The 17,821-nt window shown below is 51.6% G+C and overlaps 1 protein-coding gene across 2 annotated transcripts in view; it reads right to left on the bottom strand.

The window, feature by feature from the left end:
• The window catches only part of GREB1 (growth regulating estrogen receptor binding 1), an 85,498-nt gene that overhangs the window by 42,650 nt on the left and 25,027 nt on the right, over positions 1-17,821 (bottom strand). The window contains exons 7-14 of one of the 2 annotated variants that reach the window (XM_025354066.1): positions 14,408-14,521; positions 13,775-13,918; positions 10,761-10,946; positions 6,598-6,948; positions 4,637-4,765; positions 3,780-3,908; positions 1,630-1,827; positions 741-921 (exon numbers count right to left, since the gene is read on the bottom strand). In XM_025354066.1, the coding sequence (XP_025209851.1) occupies positions 741-921; positions 1,630-1,827; positions 3,780-3,908; positions 4,637-4,765; positions 6,598-6,948; positions 10,761-10,946; positions 13,775-13,918; positions 14,408-14,521 (1,432 nt within the window). Of the gene's footprint in view, positions 1-740; positions 922-1,629; positions 1,828-3,779; positions 3,909-4,636; positions 4,766-6,597; positions 6,949-10,760; positions 10,947-12,223; positions 12,295-13,774; positions 13,919-14,407; positions 14,522-17,821 lie in introns of those variants that run through there. The other variant, XM_025354067.1, reaches the window with a different exon arrangement.

Raw genomic sequence — 17,821 nt, 5'->3', positions numbered from 1 at the left:
GGGAGGCCGAGTCAGGTGGATCACGAGGTCAGGAGATCGAGACCATCCTGGCTAACACAGTAAAACTCCGTCTCTATTAAAAATACAAAAATAAAATTAGCCAGGCGTGGTGACAGGCGCCTGTAGTCCCAGCTACAGGAGAGACTGGAAGACTGAGGCAGGAGAATGGCATGAACCCGGGAGGCTGAGCTTGCAGTGAGCCAAGATCACGCGACTGCACTCCAGCCTGGGCAACAGAGCGAGACTCCGTCTCAAAAAAAAAAAAAAAAAAAGGGCAAGCATCAGTGGTGACCCACGGCACTGGAGCCCACAGAGCCTCTTTCAGGGAAGGGCTAGGCTGAGCAACTCCTGCTAGGACCCTCCGCACCCCACACCAGCATGGCTCCTTGGGGCTGAGTGGACTATGAAAGAAACACATCAGGCATCAGGCTGTGATTCGAGGGCCTTGGCTCTGCCACCAACACCCTCCCACTCCAGCCCGCCCTGTGACTCTGGGAGACACGCTTCCCTTCTCCAGCCATTAGATTCCACTATGGTAAATTTCAGAGGTGGCACTAGAGAATCCCTGAGATAACTTCCAGCTCAAGATTGTGGAAAACATCCATGGCACCTGCTTACAAACACCAAGCCCAAACATCATCCATCTTTTCAGGATTTATACCCTCAGCCCCCAGGAACATCCACATATGTCGTTTCAAGGAAGGAAAACGTTAACCTGTCATATATCAAGTCAATCTAACCTCACAAGATCCCAGTGCGCATGGTCATGGATGAGGACAAAAAGTGTGTGCGGGTTCTGGAAGGAGTTTTGCAGAAAAGCCTTAAATTTTGTCTGTGCCTCCGCGTCTAGCTTCAGGACATACTGTTCCACCCTCTGCTTCGTCATGTGCTCTTTCTCCAGACCAAGCTCCAGTAAAACCCCTGCAACACAATGGAAATAGATCAGTAACTCCCAACATGCCCCCTGGTTTCCATTCACTCAACAGACACCTGATGAGCTACTCCTATACAGCAGGTCCTGAGCTAGACCCAGAGATGCGAGAGTAGGGAAAGGGAGGGAAAAAACTCCCACACAGGTTACAGCTGCGTAACTGTCCTGCCCAGGAGCTGGGGCGCAGGCAAGCCTTGGCTGTGTGTACAGCAGCCCTCCCTAGGGGCACCGGCTTCACGAAGCAGCTGATCCCAAGCGTGGTAAGACAGAGGGAACCGAAAGGTCCTGCCGGCAGCAAAATCCCTCTCTCAGTCTGAACGCCACAGGGCTACACATTACGCCACTAAAGAGTAAGTCTTTTCAGTGAAGACACTGGACATCTGTGTACTCTGTGGTTAAATATGATATCCTTGAAAGTACAAGGAGATCAGTGATGCTAGATAGCAACACATGGTTGGGTCACTAGCCTGAGTGGGACATGGTGAAAGCTCAAGTTTCGACTCTACCTTCAGCAGATCCTAGAATCTTGGGCAAGTCACTGTGTCTGAAAGTAGGTTTCACAATCTATAAAACAAGGGCAACGATCCTTGCCCCATCCACTCTATAGCAAAGAACAGTGTCAACACCCAAACACGGATTTCGGCAGATCAAAGCTTCTCCACACAGGCCACGTGACTTCTCCCCGAAACATCCCATACCTGAATGCCACACGTGGAACAGAGTCTGCTGGTAGGTCACTTCTGAGGGCGGAATGCAAATGAGAAAGTCCACCTTCTCAAAGGATCCCAGGTCCAGATTTTGGGTGCTGGAATCCGCAATGGAACACACATGGGAGAGGAGCTTCTGCGCCACTGCCAGCTGGAAGGGCCGGATGCTGTGTGGCTCCAGATGGTAACCTGGAACCAGAGCCCCAGGATGCCAGGTGAGCCCCAGGGCACATGGCTACTGCCAGGCCCTTGGCCAGAGAATCAGTGACTGGTCCAGGGGAGACAGCCCCATGCACAAAGCGATGAGGGAAAGGGGAATAACTCTCGTTTATCGAGTCCCTGCTCTCAGCTAAGCAGTGGCGGGTGTGGGGGTAGCGATCATTTTATGCACCATCCTTCACTTAATAATAAAAGCAAGAACCAAGCACTTGGGGAGCACAGCGGAGGCAGTGGCCTCTTCTGCTTAGAGGGGACAAGGAGCCCATCCCAGGGGAGGTGACACTGAGACTGGACTTTGGAAGAGGACTGCAAGCTCTCCAGAAAAGAAAACTAACGATGGTCATTTAGGAACTCCGTATGAATAGAAAACATCAGCAACAGACTCGGAGGCAGGAAATGAGCATCGAGAAATCTACCATCTCAGAAACAGTGATGGATGTGCAATTCAAGATTAAATGAGATTGTCATAATTAAAGACTGAATTTTAAATGAGGCAGCAGGTCTACTGTGACTCTAAAAAGATGTCCTGTCTTGTGGATGTGCCCCTGACATTGCTACCTCCAATCTGAGCCCTTGGATTCTGCCCCCCAGGCCAGACCCAGGCCCTCGCCAGTGCCCTCTCATCGTTCACCGGGCACACATGAGCCCTCTGTCCCCTCAGCACCCACTTAGCACACTTGTGCCCACTATCCTCTCTCACGGTGCACACCTGTGCCCACTGGCGCCTCTCACTGCACACAGCTATGCCCACTGCTCTGTGTCACTGTGCACACCTGTGCCCTCGCCCCCTCACTGCGCACACCTGTGCCCTTGCCCACTCTCACAGTGCACACCTGTGCCCCCACCCCCTCTCACTGTACACACCTGTGCCCCTGCCCCTCACTGTGCACACCTGTGCCCCCACCCCCTCTCACTGTACACACCTGTGCCCCCACCCCTCACTGTGCACACCTGTGCCCCACCCCCTCTCACTATACACACCTGTGCCCCCGTCCCTCCACTATACACACCTGTGCGCCCACTCCCTCACTGTGCACAACTGTGCTCCCACCTCCTCTCACTGTACACACCTGTGCCCCCGTCCCCCCACTATACACACCTGTGTGCCCGCCCCCTCACTGTGCACCCCTGCCCCTCACTGTATACACCTGTGCCCCCGCCCCCCCACTATACACACCTGCACCCCCACCCCTCACTGTACACACCTGTGCCCCCATCCCTCCACTATACACACCTGTGCGGCCACCCCCTCACTGTGCACCCCTGCCCCTCACTGTATACACCTGTGCCCCCGCCCCCAACTATACAAACCTGTGCCCTGCCCCCTCACTGTGCACCCCTGCACCACTGCCCCTCACTGTACACACCTGTGCCCCCATCCCCCCACTATACACACCTGTGCGCCCACCCCCTCACTGTGCACCCCTGCCCCTCACTGTATACACCTGTGCCCCCGCCCCCCACTATACACACCTGTGCGCCCATCCCCTCACTGTGCACCGCTGCCCCTCACTGTATACACCTGTGCCCCCGCCCCCCCACTATACACACCTGTGCGCCCACCCCGTCACTGTGCACCCCTGCACCACTGCCCCTCACTGTACACACCTGTGCTCCCACCGCCTCTCACTGTACACACCTGTGCCCTGCCCCCTCACTGTGCACACCTGCACCCCCCACCCCCTCTCACTGCACACACCTGTGCCCCTGCCCCTCATTGTGCACACCTGTGTCCCTACCCTCTCTCACTGTACAAACCTGTGCCCCCGTCCCCCCACTATACACACCTGTGCGCCCGCCCCCTCACTGTGCACACCTGCACCCCCGCCCCCTCTCACTGTGCACACCTGCGCCCACTGCCCCTGTCCCTCATCACTACTTTGTACCTCCTCCACCCTGGGAGATTCCTTTTCACCACTCACTTGTGCACACCGGTGTCCCACTGACATCCAGGGATGCTGCTTTAGTGACAGAAGAGGCAGTGAGTGAGGAAGAAATATGGCCTTGATTTTCCTGGTGAAATTTGTCCAGCAAAATGTCAATGTCACCCTCTGCCCAAGACAGAATAAACAAATGGGTTTTCCATGTCAGTGAAATTCAGCAAACATCTACAGGGCAGTTAGTGTCAGGTACTGTCCTGAGGCCTGGAGTCGTGAAGGTAAAGAGGACGTGGCCCATCCTGTCAAGGGGTCTTAGCCTAGTCGGGATGAAGACACACTGCCAGAGTGAGCTCCCCCCACACAGACACAGCCGGTGCTAGGGCAGAAGGAAGAACAACATGGTAAAGGACAAAGGGGAAGGTCCCAAGCCCATCTGGACAATGAAGGGCCTGAGAAGCTTTCTAGGGGTACATGAGATGAGTCTTGAGGGGTGGGTAGCTAGGCAAACAAGGGAGAAGGACGCTCACAGCCCAGAGCACAAGGGATGCGGAACTCTCCAGCAAGAGGGAAGACAGGGAAGAGAGGCCACCAGTGCTGGAAAGGTGAAGAGAAACAGGTGCGAGGGCCTTGTGTACCGCACAAAGACAGAACCCACAAGGTGCCCTCCACCCCTCAGGAGAACTCTACAGCCCAAGCAGGAAGAGATGGCCAGCCAGAACCCGCGGCTGTCACTCAAGAAAACAAAGGGACAGAAATGCAAGTGCACAGAATGAGGGGCACTCTGCAGTGGAGATCAGCCTTAGCCAGTCACCGGCAGGGTGGGGCAGAGATGACCTCCCCCGGCACTGATTTCTGTCCTATGAACATACACATATGCACCTGTCTCATGACAAGCCTACCTGGACAGAGGGTGCTAAAGAAGGCCCCCAGCGAGTCCACCTTCCCTGTAACCAGCTCGTAATTGACTTCCTTCTGGTACTCCGCTGGGGTGAGAAGGCTCTCGGAAAGAATCCGGGCTTGGTATTTTCCTGGAAAGCAAACAGCTTTCACTGTACCAATCGTATCTTCCCTGCTTACTGGCTGTGTGGCCCTGGACTAGTCCCTTAACCCTTCTAGACTGACATTTCCCATCAGGAACCTGTGGCTAACAGCAGGATCTACCTCCCAAGCCTGCTGTCAGGCAACGCAAGATAACGGTGCCTGGCACATGGCAGAGGCTCAGGGTCTACTACTGAATGTCCTACTCACAGCAAGGTAAATAATTTATTTTTAAAAACACACACACACACAGAATGGGTTTAAGATTAAAGAACGCTGGTCGGGCGTGGTGGCTCACGCCTATAATCTCAGCAGTGCGGGAGGCCGAGGTGGGTGGATCACCTGAGGTCAGGAGTTTGAGACCAGCCTGGCCAACATGGCGAAAACCCATCTCTACCAAAAATACAAAAATTAGCTGGGCATGGTGGTGCACATCTGTAGTCCCAGCTACTCAGGAGGCTGAGACAAAAGAATTACTTGAACTCGGGAGACAGAGGTTGCAGTGAGCCGAGATCGTGTCACCGCATTCCAGCCTGGGCAACAGAGCAAGACTCCATCTCAAAAAAAAAAAAGAAAGAAAGAAAGAAAAAAAATGCTAAAAGACAACTCAGACACTGTACTTAAAAAGTGCATTAAACGCCAGGCGCGGTGGCTCACGCCTGTAATCCCAGCACTTTGGGAGGCTGAGGTGGATGGATTGCTTGAGCCCAGGAGTTTGAGACCAGCCTGGGCAACATGGCAAAACCCCGTGTTTACAAAAGTACAAAACTGAGCCGGGTGTGGTGGTGCACACCTGCAGTAGTCCCAGCTACTCCAGATGGAGGCGGAGGCGACAGAATCACTTGAGCCCAGGAGCTTGATACTGCAATAAGCCAAGATCTCGCCACTGCACTTCAGCCCAGGTGGCAGAGCAAGACCCTGTCTCAAAAAAAAAGTGCATTACATTCTGCACTCTTAAAGTAAATTTTACAAAGTACAAAAAATTCCGGCCGAAAATGCACACTTGTGAAGATTTAAGCAGGCCAAGAAAGCTCACGTGTTTGGTGTCTGCCTCCCCCACCCAAAAGAACACTCTGGGCAGGCAGATACTGCTCTGCTCCCTGTGGGCCCCCAGCCCCTAGAACAGTGGCTGTACATGTGGGGCCTCAATGTGTGTTTTTAAAATTAAATCAATTGGCCGGGCACAGTGGCTCACACCTGTAATCCCAGCACTTTGGGAGGCCTAGGCAGGTGGATCACTCGAGCTCAGGAGTTCGAGTCCAGCCTGGGCAATATGGTGAAACCCTATCTCTACCAAAAAATACAAATTAGCTGGGCATAGTCCCAGCTACTTGGGAGGCTGAGGTGAGAGAATCTCTTGAACCCAAGAGACAGAGATTGCAATGAGCCAAGATCAGGCCACTGCACTCCAGCCTGGGGAGTGAGACCTTGTCTCAAAAAATTAAATTAATTGGCTCCTGAACACAGACAACACAACAAGGTCATTGTTTTTCATCTCCAATAGATGGGTGAAGAAACAGGGCCAGAGCTCCTGGTGTGAGTGACCACCCACGTGGTGGAGCCAGGTTTTCAACAGGGTCCTTCCACACTCCCAAGCTGACCCCAGGGCTAACCTCACCAGCCACTCAGAGCAGGGATGAGATTGTAACTAAGTCATTAGTCAAGGCTGCCTTCTGAAGCCAGCTACTGAGCACAAACCACAGGAGCTAACTGCTTCTGCAAACCCGGGCCACCCTAGACAGAAAGGGAGAGAACCACCAAAGGAGGGGACCAGGAACGCAGTTCAGGGGGCTTCCCTGCAGCCGCGCGGCCCAGCGCTCACCAGTGACGGCGATGCAGGAGTCGATGGCCGCGCTGCGGCAGGCGCAGATGATGACTACGTAGTTGGTCTTGGCGAGCTTGCCCTCGACCAGCAGCCGGAACATCTCGGAGAGGCCCTCGGCCAGGGAGTAGGCACACTCGATGACGTGCACGCTGTCGTTGCAGGAGCTGGCGGCCAGGCTGGCCAGCCAGGGCAGCTGCGCGGAGGTCACGGGTGCCGCGGCGCTGGGCGCGGGTGGGAAGGGCTGCGGCGGCGCCTGCTGGTACTGCCGGATCTCGGTCAGGTGCGACTCGCGCCAAGAGCGCAGGAAGATCTGCTCCAGGTCCTCCATCAAGGGCACCTGGTCCGCGGCTGCAACACAACGCAGGCGGAGGGCCTGCCACAAATGCCAGCGACATCCGGGGACGCGCAGGTGCAGTGATGTGGAAGTACCCATTTAAGATATTGCTGTGAAATCGTATCACAGACGGCTGGAGCACGAGGGGAGGGCATAAAATCCGCCACAATCTCACCACTGCCCTAACAGAGCCACAGTATTTATGTGTATTTCTTAATCTTTTTTTTTCCATATGCAAGTTTTTTTTTAATTATAAGATTATTTGTACATTTATTTTTATTTTTAAGATTAAGCATTCTCTTTGACAATCCAGAAACATAGTCCTTGCTCGCTCTTCGGCCACATACACGTAAAACAGTTAAAAGTGATTCCTTAATTTTCAATGACAAAGTAGGATAAAGGAATATGTTCTCAAGCTGCAGTTCAATTTTTCTGTCCTCTTTTCAAAAGCAAAAATCTTACTTTGTCTTACTTTGCTACCAAGCCACTCACCAACTATAAGGAAAGACAATTTTTCAAAAAGCCAACAAAACCCAGTAAAAAGAATAAGTATCAACCCAAAATTATCACCCAAAACACTGCTGTTGCAAAAAAAAAAAAAAAAAAAAAAAAAGAGGAGGAAGCCAAATTCCCATAGCTTGTTAGAGAAGGTCTTTAAAAAGAATTCAGAAAGTTAGGACTGGAACTACAGTGGTATAGACAGGTTACACTGTCCCTACGTGCATATACAGTAGTAAATGTGTAGAACATTTAGCCTGGGAATATAGGCTTTCTCCTACTCCAGGACAGGGAATAAAAACATGTGTTGCTGGAATTAATATTAAAATTGTCCCTACAAATAGCTGTAATGATTGTCCGTATAAACTTTGGGTCTTGCATTCTTTCCATAACCGTGACCCTATCATCAGTTTCAGTGCCATTTTCAGCCATCGTAAAGAGCACTGTTAGTGTGTCCATAATGTCCCATCATATGTAAGCACCACCGTAAGTTTACTCAGCAAGGTCTCTATTATGGATTCTCTTATTTCTTCCAAATATTCACCTTTATAAATACCTCTGCAATGCACATCTTGACGTATAGAACATTACTTCCTTTGCCTAACGTCTCAAAGGTGGATTTACAGAACCAGCTAATATATATCATCAGCTGTCTTCCAAACGGCCTGAATGCATGCGTTTACTGCGCAAACGGTGCATTTGACAAGTACTGGTTTTACTGCACCTAAGCACCACTGGGTGCCATCATTTGGGTTATTAATTCAGAAAAAGATGACTTGATTTGTGATTCGCATGTCTTTGATGATGAGTGAGATTGAATACTTTTCAATATTTGTTTCTTTCTGGTATTTTTTCTTTTATGAATTGTCTGGTTTATACGTCCAGATTTCACACTTGATGAGCTGGAGGAAAGCGCACCAGGCTTCCATTTAGAAGGTGGTTCCAGTCCAGCTCTACCCAGCACCAGCTGTGCGGCCCTGAGCTATCTCATATGGTTTTCTGATGCATCACACGCGGTTCATGCCACCTGCTCTGTGGGCCGTGCCAGAATGATTAAATTGGCTTATATCTCCATCTTTGATTGGATACATTTAATCAGAATTCACTACTTCAATTAGCTCATTAAATTAGAATTTAATTAGATTAGCTGTTATCTCTCTCTCTTTAAAAACTTTCCTTTGAGTCCACATCTTCTTCCAGAACTAAACCCTACCCAGAGCTGTCTACACACGCCATCCTGTCTCCTCACCTCCAATCTCTCTAATCCACTCCAATGTGACTTATCCCCAATCGTTGCGTACATCATCATCAAGGTTGCCAATCGCTTCCCATGGCCAAACCCAATGGTCAGACTCTAGTCTTCCCTCTGCTCAACTCCCAGCCATGCTGGCACAGTTGATCAGCCCCTCTCCTTGGGAATGCTTTTTTCACTGCTTCTTACCAACATTCACCTATTCCCTCAATATAGGTTGGCAGACTGTCGACTTGAGCTGCGGATGCTGTGGGGCATCGGGAAAAGGACTCACTGACCATGCCTGGCCTCATGGAGCTTACACCCTAACTGGGGGAGACACACTTAAAGGGAACAATCACAGACCCTAATTCCTGGTACCCTAAAGATATAGGGCATAGGATAGGGGCCTGGAGAGCGGGATCTGTCTTACACACAGTAACAAGAAGGCCTTCCTGAGGAGATGATGGGTGACCTGAAACCTGAAGGACATGAGGGAGCAAGCCACACAAATGTCTTTGGCAAGAGCATGTCACAGGGAAGGAACAGCAAGTGTGGGATGCCTTGGTGGGACCAATATTGCTGAGGGGTACAGCGGGCTGGGACAGAGCAAGCAGGTGGGACCAGGAGGCAGGCCGGGCCCCGGGGAAGGGGTGGAGTGAGCGACTGATGGGAAGCCGCGGCAGGGCTCTGAGCAGGGAAGAGATGCAATTGGATTCCCAGTTCTCAGGGATGTGGGGAACAGGGCAAGAATAGTGCCCTGGTGAAGGGACAGCCACAGAGAGGGTGAGCGAGGCTGGATTCAGGATGAAGCCGTGCTTACTGACAGACTGGTGGGGACTATGAGAAAGAGGGCAATGCTGGGTTTCCCAGATTCTCCACTGTCCTTTTCTTCCTTCCCACCTGTTCTATCTCAGTCACCTCTTCTGGATCTCTGAAGATTGGAGGTCCCCAGGCTCAAACCTTGGCACTTTCCTCTCCCCGTAGCCACCCGCAGCTGGTCTCACGGCTTTAATATACATCATCTGTAAGCCAATGTGTCTTAAATGTATACCTAGAGCTTCAACCTCTCCTGGGGCTCAAGGCCTGCCCATGCAAATGAACACAGATGATTGGCTGTCTCGTGGGCATCTTGTACAAACTCATGCCAAGACAGAACTCAAGTTCATTGCTACCATTCACCTGGCTGCTCAGGCTGAAACCCAGGCCCCACCTGCTCCCACCCCCTTCAAAGGGATTTCCAGCCGGACTTACCTTCAGAATAGCCCCTCCAGCTCACTGCTGCTGCCCTCAGTGGCCCAAGCCACTCTGTGCCTTTAATAGGCAACAACTGACTCTTTCTCCGTTTCCGCCACTGCATCTGCACCATCTGACTCCACACAGCAGCCAAGGTGGCGTTTTTAAAGTGAAAATCAGATCACCTCCATCCCCTGCCTAAAAATACTCCGGTGGCTTCTCCATGTGTCTACCATAGCATCACACTCTTGACCGGAGCCTGCCCCCTGTGACCACACCTCTCCCTCACACCCTCTCTCTGCTGCAGCTACACTGACCTCTCCAGCGACCTGGGACTCTCACTGCTCCCCACCTCACAGTCTCACCTGGCTTCCCTCTCTCCTCAGGGCCCCACCTGTCCTCATTCCTCAGATCAACACAAGGCTGACTCCTTCTCAGGGTCGAGGTCTCTACTTACAGAGGCCTTTCTTCCTGCCCCTAAACTGGCCCCACACAGACACACACTAATGCATGCGCCCACCTTCACCTGCCTGTTTTCCACGGGTTTACTGCTTCTGTCTCCCACTAGACTAGAATCGCCTCAAGGGCAGGGTCTTTACTCAATTCCCTGCTGTATCCCTGTGCCTAGAATGGCAGATAAATACTTTTGGAAATGTCTCCATTAACTTCAACCTACTTTTGGCCCCTCAGTGTGGGTACGCCCGCAGTGACCTCATGACATCCTCCCAGTGGAGCCATAAGCTCTCCCCATGTATTTCAATTCCAGCAGCCCCAAGTCAGCCCCCACAAGGGCCGAGGCCAGGTCTGTGCTTGAGCTGTGGCCCCTCCCTGCCACCTGGCCAATAGGTGGAGGTGACTCACCCAGCTGGACCAGGTAGTACACAGTCAGCAGGAGCTGCATCTCCTCAGAGATGGGCTGGATGGCAGAGGCGCCGTACTGCTCGTATGCCCGCGAGACAGACTGGGAATTCTGGTAGCACGTGTACAGGAGGGGGCTGACCACGACGTCATTCAAGTTCCCACACAGGTAAGGGAAGTTCCCGTGGCCTGCAGAGGAACAGCAGCGACTTGGCACCCGGTCTTGTGCACAGCTTATGGCCCCACACATGTGGGTTCTCTGGGGGTGAGGGAGCTGAAGGAGACAAGTGAGCTGGGCCAGGTCCCTCGAGTGCCCTGTCCTGGGAAGCCTTGCTCATTGAGTGCACCTGCTCACCCTTCTGGAGCCTACGATGAGAGGAGTCACCTTTTCTAACCAATGGGGCTGTGTGACTTACTGGTTCATTTCATCCAATCCTCTTATTTTTTATAAGTGAGGGAGCTGAAGGGAGGGACTTGCCCAGAGCCAAGCAGCCACCACCTGTCCCTCCTCCAGCACCACCGATGGGACACCTTGTGGGCAGAGCACCTTCCAGAGCTTCACTGGGTGCTGCCTGCCAGGCCTTGCCTCCCTGACTCCAAGCAGGGTGGATTGTGCCCTGCATCCTCCCTCCCAGGGCTGTCCGGCAAGGTGAGTTGGGATAATACATCACCACAGAGACCAGAAGACTGAGTCACTCTTTTTTTTTTTTTTTGAGACAGTCTCTTGCTCTGTCCCCTGGCTGGAGTGCAGTGGCGCGATCTCAGCTGACTCCAACCTCCGCCTCCCGAGTTCAAGCGATCCTCCCACCTCAACCTGCCGAGTAGCTGGGATTACAGGTGCGCATCACCACACCCGGCCAATTTTTGTATTTTCAGTGGAGGCAAGGCTTCACCATGTTGCCCAGGCTGGTCTTGAACTTCTGACCTAAAGTGATCCACCCGCCTTGGCCTCTCAAAGTTCTGGGATTACAGGCGTGAGCCACCATGCCCAGCCCATTAGAAGATTCATTCTGAAGATAGCCCTCAGAGGTGGAATTGCCCAGGCCAGGTTCAAATCTCTTTCCACTATTATTTAGCTACATGATGTCAAGCAAGAAGCTGAACTGCCCTAAACCTCAGTCTCTGCATTTGTAAAATCAGGTGAAGCTATCAAATCCTCTCGGGGCTGCTGAGCTCCCAGAGGTGGCACGTGAGTGTGTGTGTGTGTGTGTGTGTGTGTGTGTGGTATCTTGCACTCCGGGTACTCCATTTAGTCACCAAAAATATATTTTCTGACTTCGGCTGTGTGCTATATGCAGATGTCCTGCCAGGCTTGGAGAGTAAAGCTGGTGCCTGGGGCACAGGTTGTGTTCTCAAAGACATTGCTTCTCAAGGGCTTGCCAAACACCTGCTGGCCCACCCAGAGCTTCTGATGCAGAACTGGGGCCTGATTCTGATTATAGGATGGGTCCGTGAATTCACGCCTCTCATAAGCTCCGGGGCGATGCAGGTTCTGCTGGACCGGGGGCTACCATTTGGGTAGCACCACTTACAAATATTGCGGTTGGCAACAGGCAAGGTAAAGAGTTACTATAAAAGCAAGCATGTGACATTTGTCATAAAAGAGGGACAGAGAAGTGACAAGGGGGGCAGAGGAAAGGGAATCTAAGACAACTTCATAGAGAAGGCACAGGGCTGAGTCGTAAGGCCTCAGGAGGGCTTGGACATGTGGCTGTGGGGAACAGGAGTCAGAGACAAGGGCTTTACAGTGAGGGCTGCAGTGGAAACAGAGAGGCAGTGGAGGGAACAGAGCACACCTGAGAACCAAGAGGACAGTCTCTATTCTGAGATTGTTCATGTGAGACGTAGACTGGCTGGGCTTTCTTTTCTGAGGCTCCTGGCTCAAAGCAGAGGCAGGTGAAGCCCTGCCTACACCTCCAAGCCTTGCACCCTGTCCTAGCTCTGTTTCCTGAGCACTGTGTTCTTGAGACCTACCACAGACACATCATGGCCACATAAAAAAATGCATGCAACATGACTGAAAGAATGTTGGCCTTCATTTGAGGTAGACAGTGGGGCCCAGTGGAACTGCCTCGGTCATTGGTCCTATGTCATGCTAAGGTCGAAACTCAGAGTTGCATGCTACTTCCTGAATACCCTGTCCAGCTTTTATTTTTTAGGAAAAAGACATGCTCTTTCTTATTTCTTAATTATCAGGGTGCTTCTCCCACTTTCCTACAATCCTCCCTCCTCTATCTACAAGCATGATACCAAATGCAATAATAACGTATTTAAGAGGGGCCTGCGTGCACAGTGTGTGTGTGTGGTGTGTGTGTGCCGTGCCTACGTGTGTATGTGTGTGTGTGTTGCCATGTGCCAGCCATTCGGGTGCCTGCGATCACCAGCCAAGCCCTGCTGAATCCCCCCAGGGTTTCCCATTGCAACATCTCCAGCTTCGTCAAAGGGATTTCTTCAGTAGACCCAAAAGTCTACCCCCACGTAGCATACGTTAGCCCACTGCACAAAACGGATCAGATCTAATTTTGTTTGATGCTTCTACAGTGGAGACCATGGCTATCTTTGCCCAACCAAAGTAGATTCCATAGTCAGAAAATACTAGTGGCGTGGGTGACAACAGGCAACAACCCACCAGAGCAGGGCTCCTGCAGCCAGGGAGTCATTTGTTTTTCCTAATCCTTGGCACTCAGCACCGGGCCTGGGATCATGGCGGGCGCTCAATGAAGCTGAGCAGATGAAGGAAAGAACGAGGAACAGGCAATTCCCTTCATGGCAGGGAATCATTTCACCCGGACCCACTGTGGAGAGCTGTGACAAGCTCCATCATTCTCGGCATCTGATCAGGGGCTGAACTAGTGACTGGCTCTGCCTTGTTCTCTCCTTGCCCTGGAAAGCACTTTAGGTTTGTCTCGGGAGGATACCCTTGGAGTCAGACCGCGATGAGGTCTCGCTTTTGCCTGTTTCTCGTGCCTTCCTTCAGGTTCTTCCATTCCCACGACTCGGTGCACTGCTGTACTTGCCTTTAAATATCACCGGCTTGGCCTTGCATATTTTCAGCAAGTTGTCAGGAACAGACACTGGTTCTCCAGAGGCCACCACTGGGAAGGTGACTGAAGCTGGTCCCACCAAGCCAACCTGGGGCACGCAGGACACGCCTGTGCTCTCTAGGAACACCCAAGAACATTAGTAAAAACATCAGACAAGGCATCCACTTCTCACACACCTGGCATCAGGCCAGGCAGCAATGCTGCTACCTCCTGATCAATGTCCCTGATTACAGGAGCACCAAAGTCTTAGAGTCACAGATTCCTAAGGTCAAGGGCACCTTTAAATTCCTTCCGTCCATCCTTGCCCCAATGGTTCGGTCTCCTCTTTGATATCCCTGCCAAGTCATAAACAGCCCCTTTTAAAATTTCCCAAGGATCAGAGAACTCACTATCATACAGGGATCCTAGACCTTGCAAAGCAATTCTAACATGTGAGAAAGAAATCTTTTGTTACACCAAACTCTGCCTCCTTAGAACTCCCTCAGCAGTACACATGCACATTCACACACATGCACACGCACACACGCACACATACACACACAACTGGCAGCAGCACTACCACCAGTACCCAAGTCTGGAATTCTGGGCAAGGCTGCCATCACTTACCATACTTAGCTCTGTTCCCACCACCTTGGGGGTAGCCACCGTCTGGAGCTGATGGAGATTCTGGAGACCATCCTTTGTGGCGTTTTTTGGGGGGCCCGGAGTTTGACAAGATACCTAGACAATATTCAGAGTGTGGATTAGGCTATCATCAGGAAAGGGTTCCAATAAAACTTTCCCTTGGTTTGGAGAACAATGATCTGTTTTGTTTTGTTTTTTGTTTTTCTAATCACAGTTTCACACGGGTTTTAAGGAGCTAGTGAAATATCTAGGCATAAGGAAATGTCAGTTTTTGTAAATGTTTCATTCCAAAGTTGTGTGTGTGTCTAAACGATCTCTCTCTGAGCCCCAGCTCCTTCATCTTTAAAATGGGACACTAAACCCTACTCTGAAAGGTGGTTTGATCAGGACTAAAGAGAATGTATGTAGAGTGCTTTGTGCAATGAATTGCAGGGAGCCTGGGCCCAATAAGGTAGCCAGAATTACCCACGTCATCATCATCTTCACCACCATCATTATTGTTATGGACATATTCCAATCTGAAGGGCTGGAAGAGAGAAATACGTTTCTGCAGATGGGGGCAGCAGTATCTGAGCCACCACCACAGCTCCACCGCTTGGGGGCAGTACTGATCCACCTGTGCTCCCCTCCCTGCCCCAGCCGGGAAAGCTAATTTCAGACTCAACAAAATCAAGTACAGAGGCTGACACCCACTGCAATGAGTCATCCCTGCCCACTCTAGACAACAGCATGCTCATGACTCAAGCTAACTTCATGAATGTTTCAAAATATCAAGAACTGGTTTCCATAGTTTCTTGACTAACCAGACACAAAATTTCCCCTACATGTAGAGATTCACTTCTCAACCTCAACTGTACATTAAACTCAACCGGAAAACTTTTAAAACTCTGTCTGGATGCAATCCTATCCCAGTTAAACCAGAAGCCCAGCATGGGAGCAGGACTCAGGCATCCCAATATCTCAGCGCTTCTTCTTGATTATAATGCATAGCCCGGGTGGAGAAACACCAATCACAGCAATGGTTCTCCAGGTGTGACCCAAGGGACTGCACAGAACCCACATGGGCCTTTTAAACCTGTGCCTACTAAACCTGTGTGTCCCTGGGTCCCGCCTTGACCTCCAGAATCACATCTCTGGAAATGACAGTAAGAAAACACCATCCTTTGTAAGCCAGCCTGGTGATTTTTTTTTTTTTTTTTTGAGACAGAGTCTCACTCTTGTTGCCCAGGCTGGAGTACAGTAGGGCAATCTCGGCTCACTATAACCTCTGCTTCCTGAGTTCAAGCGATTCTCCTGCCTCAGCCTCCCAAATAGCTGGGATTACAGGCGTGCACCACCACACCCGGCCAATTTTTGTATTTTTAGTAGAGACAGCGTTTCACCATGTTGGTCAGGCTGGTCTCGAACTCCTGACCTCAGGTGATCTGCCCGCTCAGCCTCCCAAAGTGCTGGGATTATAGCTGTGAGCCACCACACCCGGCCAGCCTGGTAATTCTTAAGCACACTTAAGTGAGAATCATTGCTTTAGAGTCTCTCAAGGGTAATCAAAAAAATATTATCACCTCATTAGACTGACTAAAAGTAAATAAAAAGTTAAAAGCATAAAGTACTTTGTTTACAAAGAACTTTCAAACCCTCCCAACAACCACTGACGCAGCTGCTGTTTTCTCCTCCCTGTTTGCAGGAATGAGGCCTTTGACTCTGCAAACATCTGTCCCCAGTTGCAATGGGAGACCCCCCACAGAGGCTAAGTAAGCAGCCAGCTGCTCTAAAAGCTCTACTGAACGACCAAAGGGGACAGGGCTTGGAAGTGGATCTCAGTAAGGATGGAAGAGACACAGATGTGTTCTCACTTTTGGACGATAACCCTATAAATAGCTCTAAGTAGACTCTAAGCCCATGAGCTCTTTCCAAATGATGTCACCAGGAGCTGCTCCCATGGTACCAATCTGGATCAATTATTTCTCAAAATGTCTCTTGGGGAGGCATTATTTGGCATTTTTGGGAGATGATTCATTATGTAGCCTGCTTGGTGCAGGACATTCTGCATGCTACCCGCTCTATCCCAGCATCAAATGCCAGTAAGACCCTGTGCCTGGGACAACAAATCCATCCTTTACCAGAACATTTCCTACCCCCGCCCCCCAGGGGGCAGCACTTCTCCATTGGGAACCAGTGAGTGCCAGGACTCAAGGCTTCAGTCAACTCCTTGTGGTATTAGACGCAGTTTCTTAAAAATTGATTTTGAGCTCTCTCCCCAGAGCAGAGGAGAAGGCCCAGGAACTCCAACACTTCAGCTGTGCTCAACACAACTCAACTCAGCCAGCGTCATGCCCTCTGGCTGGGCTCCCCAGCAGCTGGTACCACGGGCTCCAAGATGCACGTTATCATGGTGCTGCCCTTGGGAACTGCACAGCGCCGAGGCCCCGATGGCCACATGTGGCTGCGGGACTAAGCCTGGGACGGCTGGGAGCCCCATGCACTCACAGGGAGCCCTCCTGCATGGAGCAGGTGCCCCCTGAACTAAGCTCACAAAGGCGATGTAATAGGTGAGTGGAGAGAGCAGCCTGGAGCCGGGATGCAGGCACAAAGCATGCAGACAGGAGGATGGGGGCACGGGGGTGGGGGAGCTCAACTGCCCAGGGCAGCCAAAATAGCAGGGAATGAGGTTCAGCAGGTGGGCTGCGGCCAGATTCTGGAAAGGCTTGAGTGCTCCCCTAGGCAATCTGGAGGAGCTCCATCTCCCACACCCCTCCATGGAGCATGGCAAGGAAAATGCAGTCAGTCCCACACAGAAGGCTTCCCAGGACCACCTTCACAGGGTCCCAGGCTGAGGGAGGCCCTCATCTCCCTGCTGTTCAGGGTGGAGGTTGGGGGGTCCACAGACAGCCCAGAAGGGAGGCTGTAGCAGCGTGGCATCCCCAGTATCCTCATCCCAGGTGTCCAGCTCTGCAACCACAGGGCTGCCCCCAAATGCAGCACTCGGCAGAGAAGCAGCAGTCCCTGGATGAAAGCAGGAGGCTGCCTGGGGCTCGGCTGCTGCGGAGGATGGGACTCGCTACTGCCTGGGACTTGGCTGCTGTGGGTTTCAGACTCCAGGATGGAGGCGCTGGTTGGGAACGGGAGGCCTCGGATTCTGTTCAGAAACTACATTCGCCCCTTCAGTCAAGAGTTAGACAATTCACAAGATTTTCACCAGGGAGGTCCTCCACCAGCACAGTGGAGTGGGAGCTTAGAGGCCTGCCCCTGCCTCTCTGGACCTCTGTCTCCTCCTCTGTAAAACAGTGTTGGCCTAGATGGTTTCTAAGGGCTCCTCCAGTTTGATGTCTTAGATCTTCAAATCCAATTTAGCTGAGTGCATGATGGAGGAAAGAAAGACGAGAATGGCTTATGAAG

This window comes from Theropithecus gelada, chromosome 13 (genome assembly GCF_003255815.1).
Source record: "Theropithecus gelada isolate Dixy chromosome 13, Tgel_1.0, whole genome shotgun sequence".
Classification (NCBI taxonomy): Eukaryota; Metazoa; Chordata; class Mammalia; order Primates; family Cercopithecidae; genus Theropithecus; species Theropithecus gelada.
Note: the sequence above shows the minus strand (reverse complement) of the source record. Positions and strands in the feature narration are given on the sequence as shown.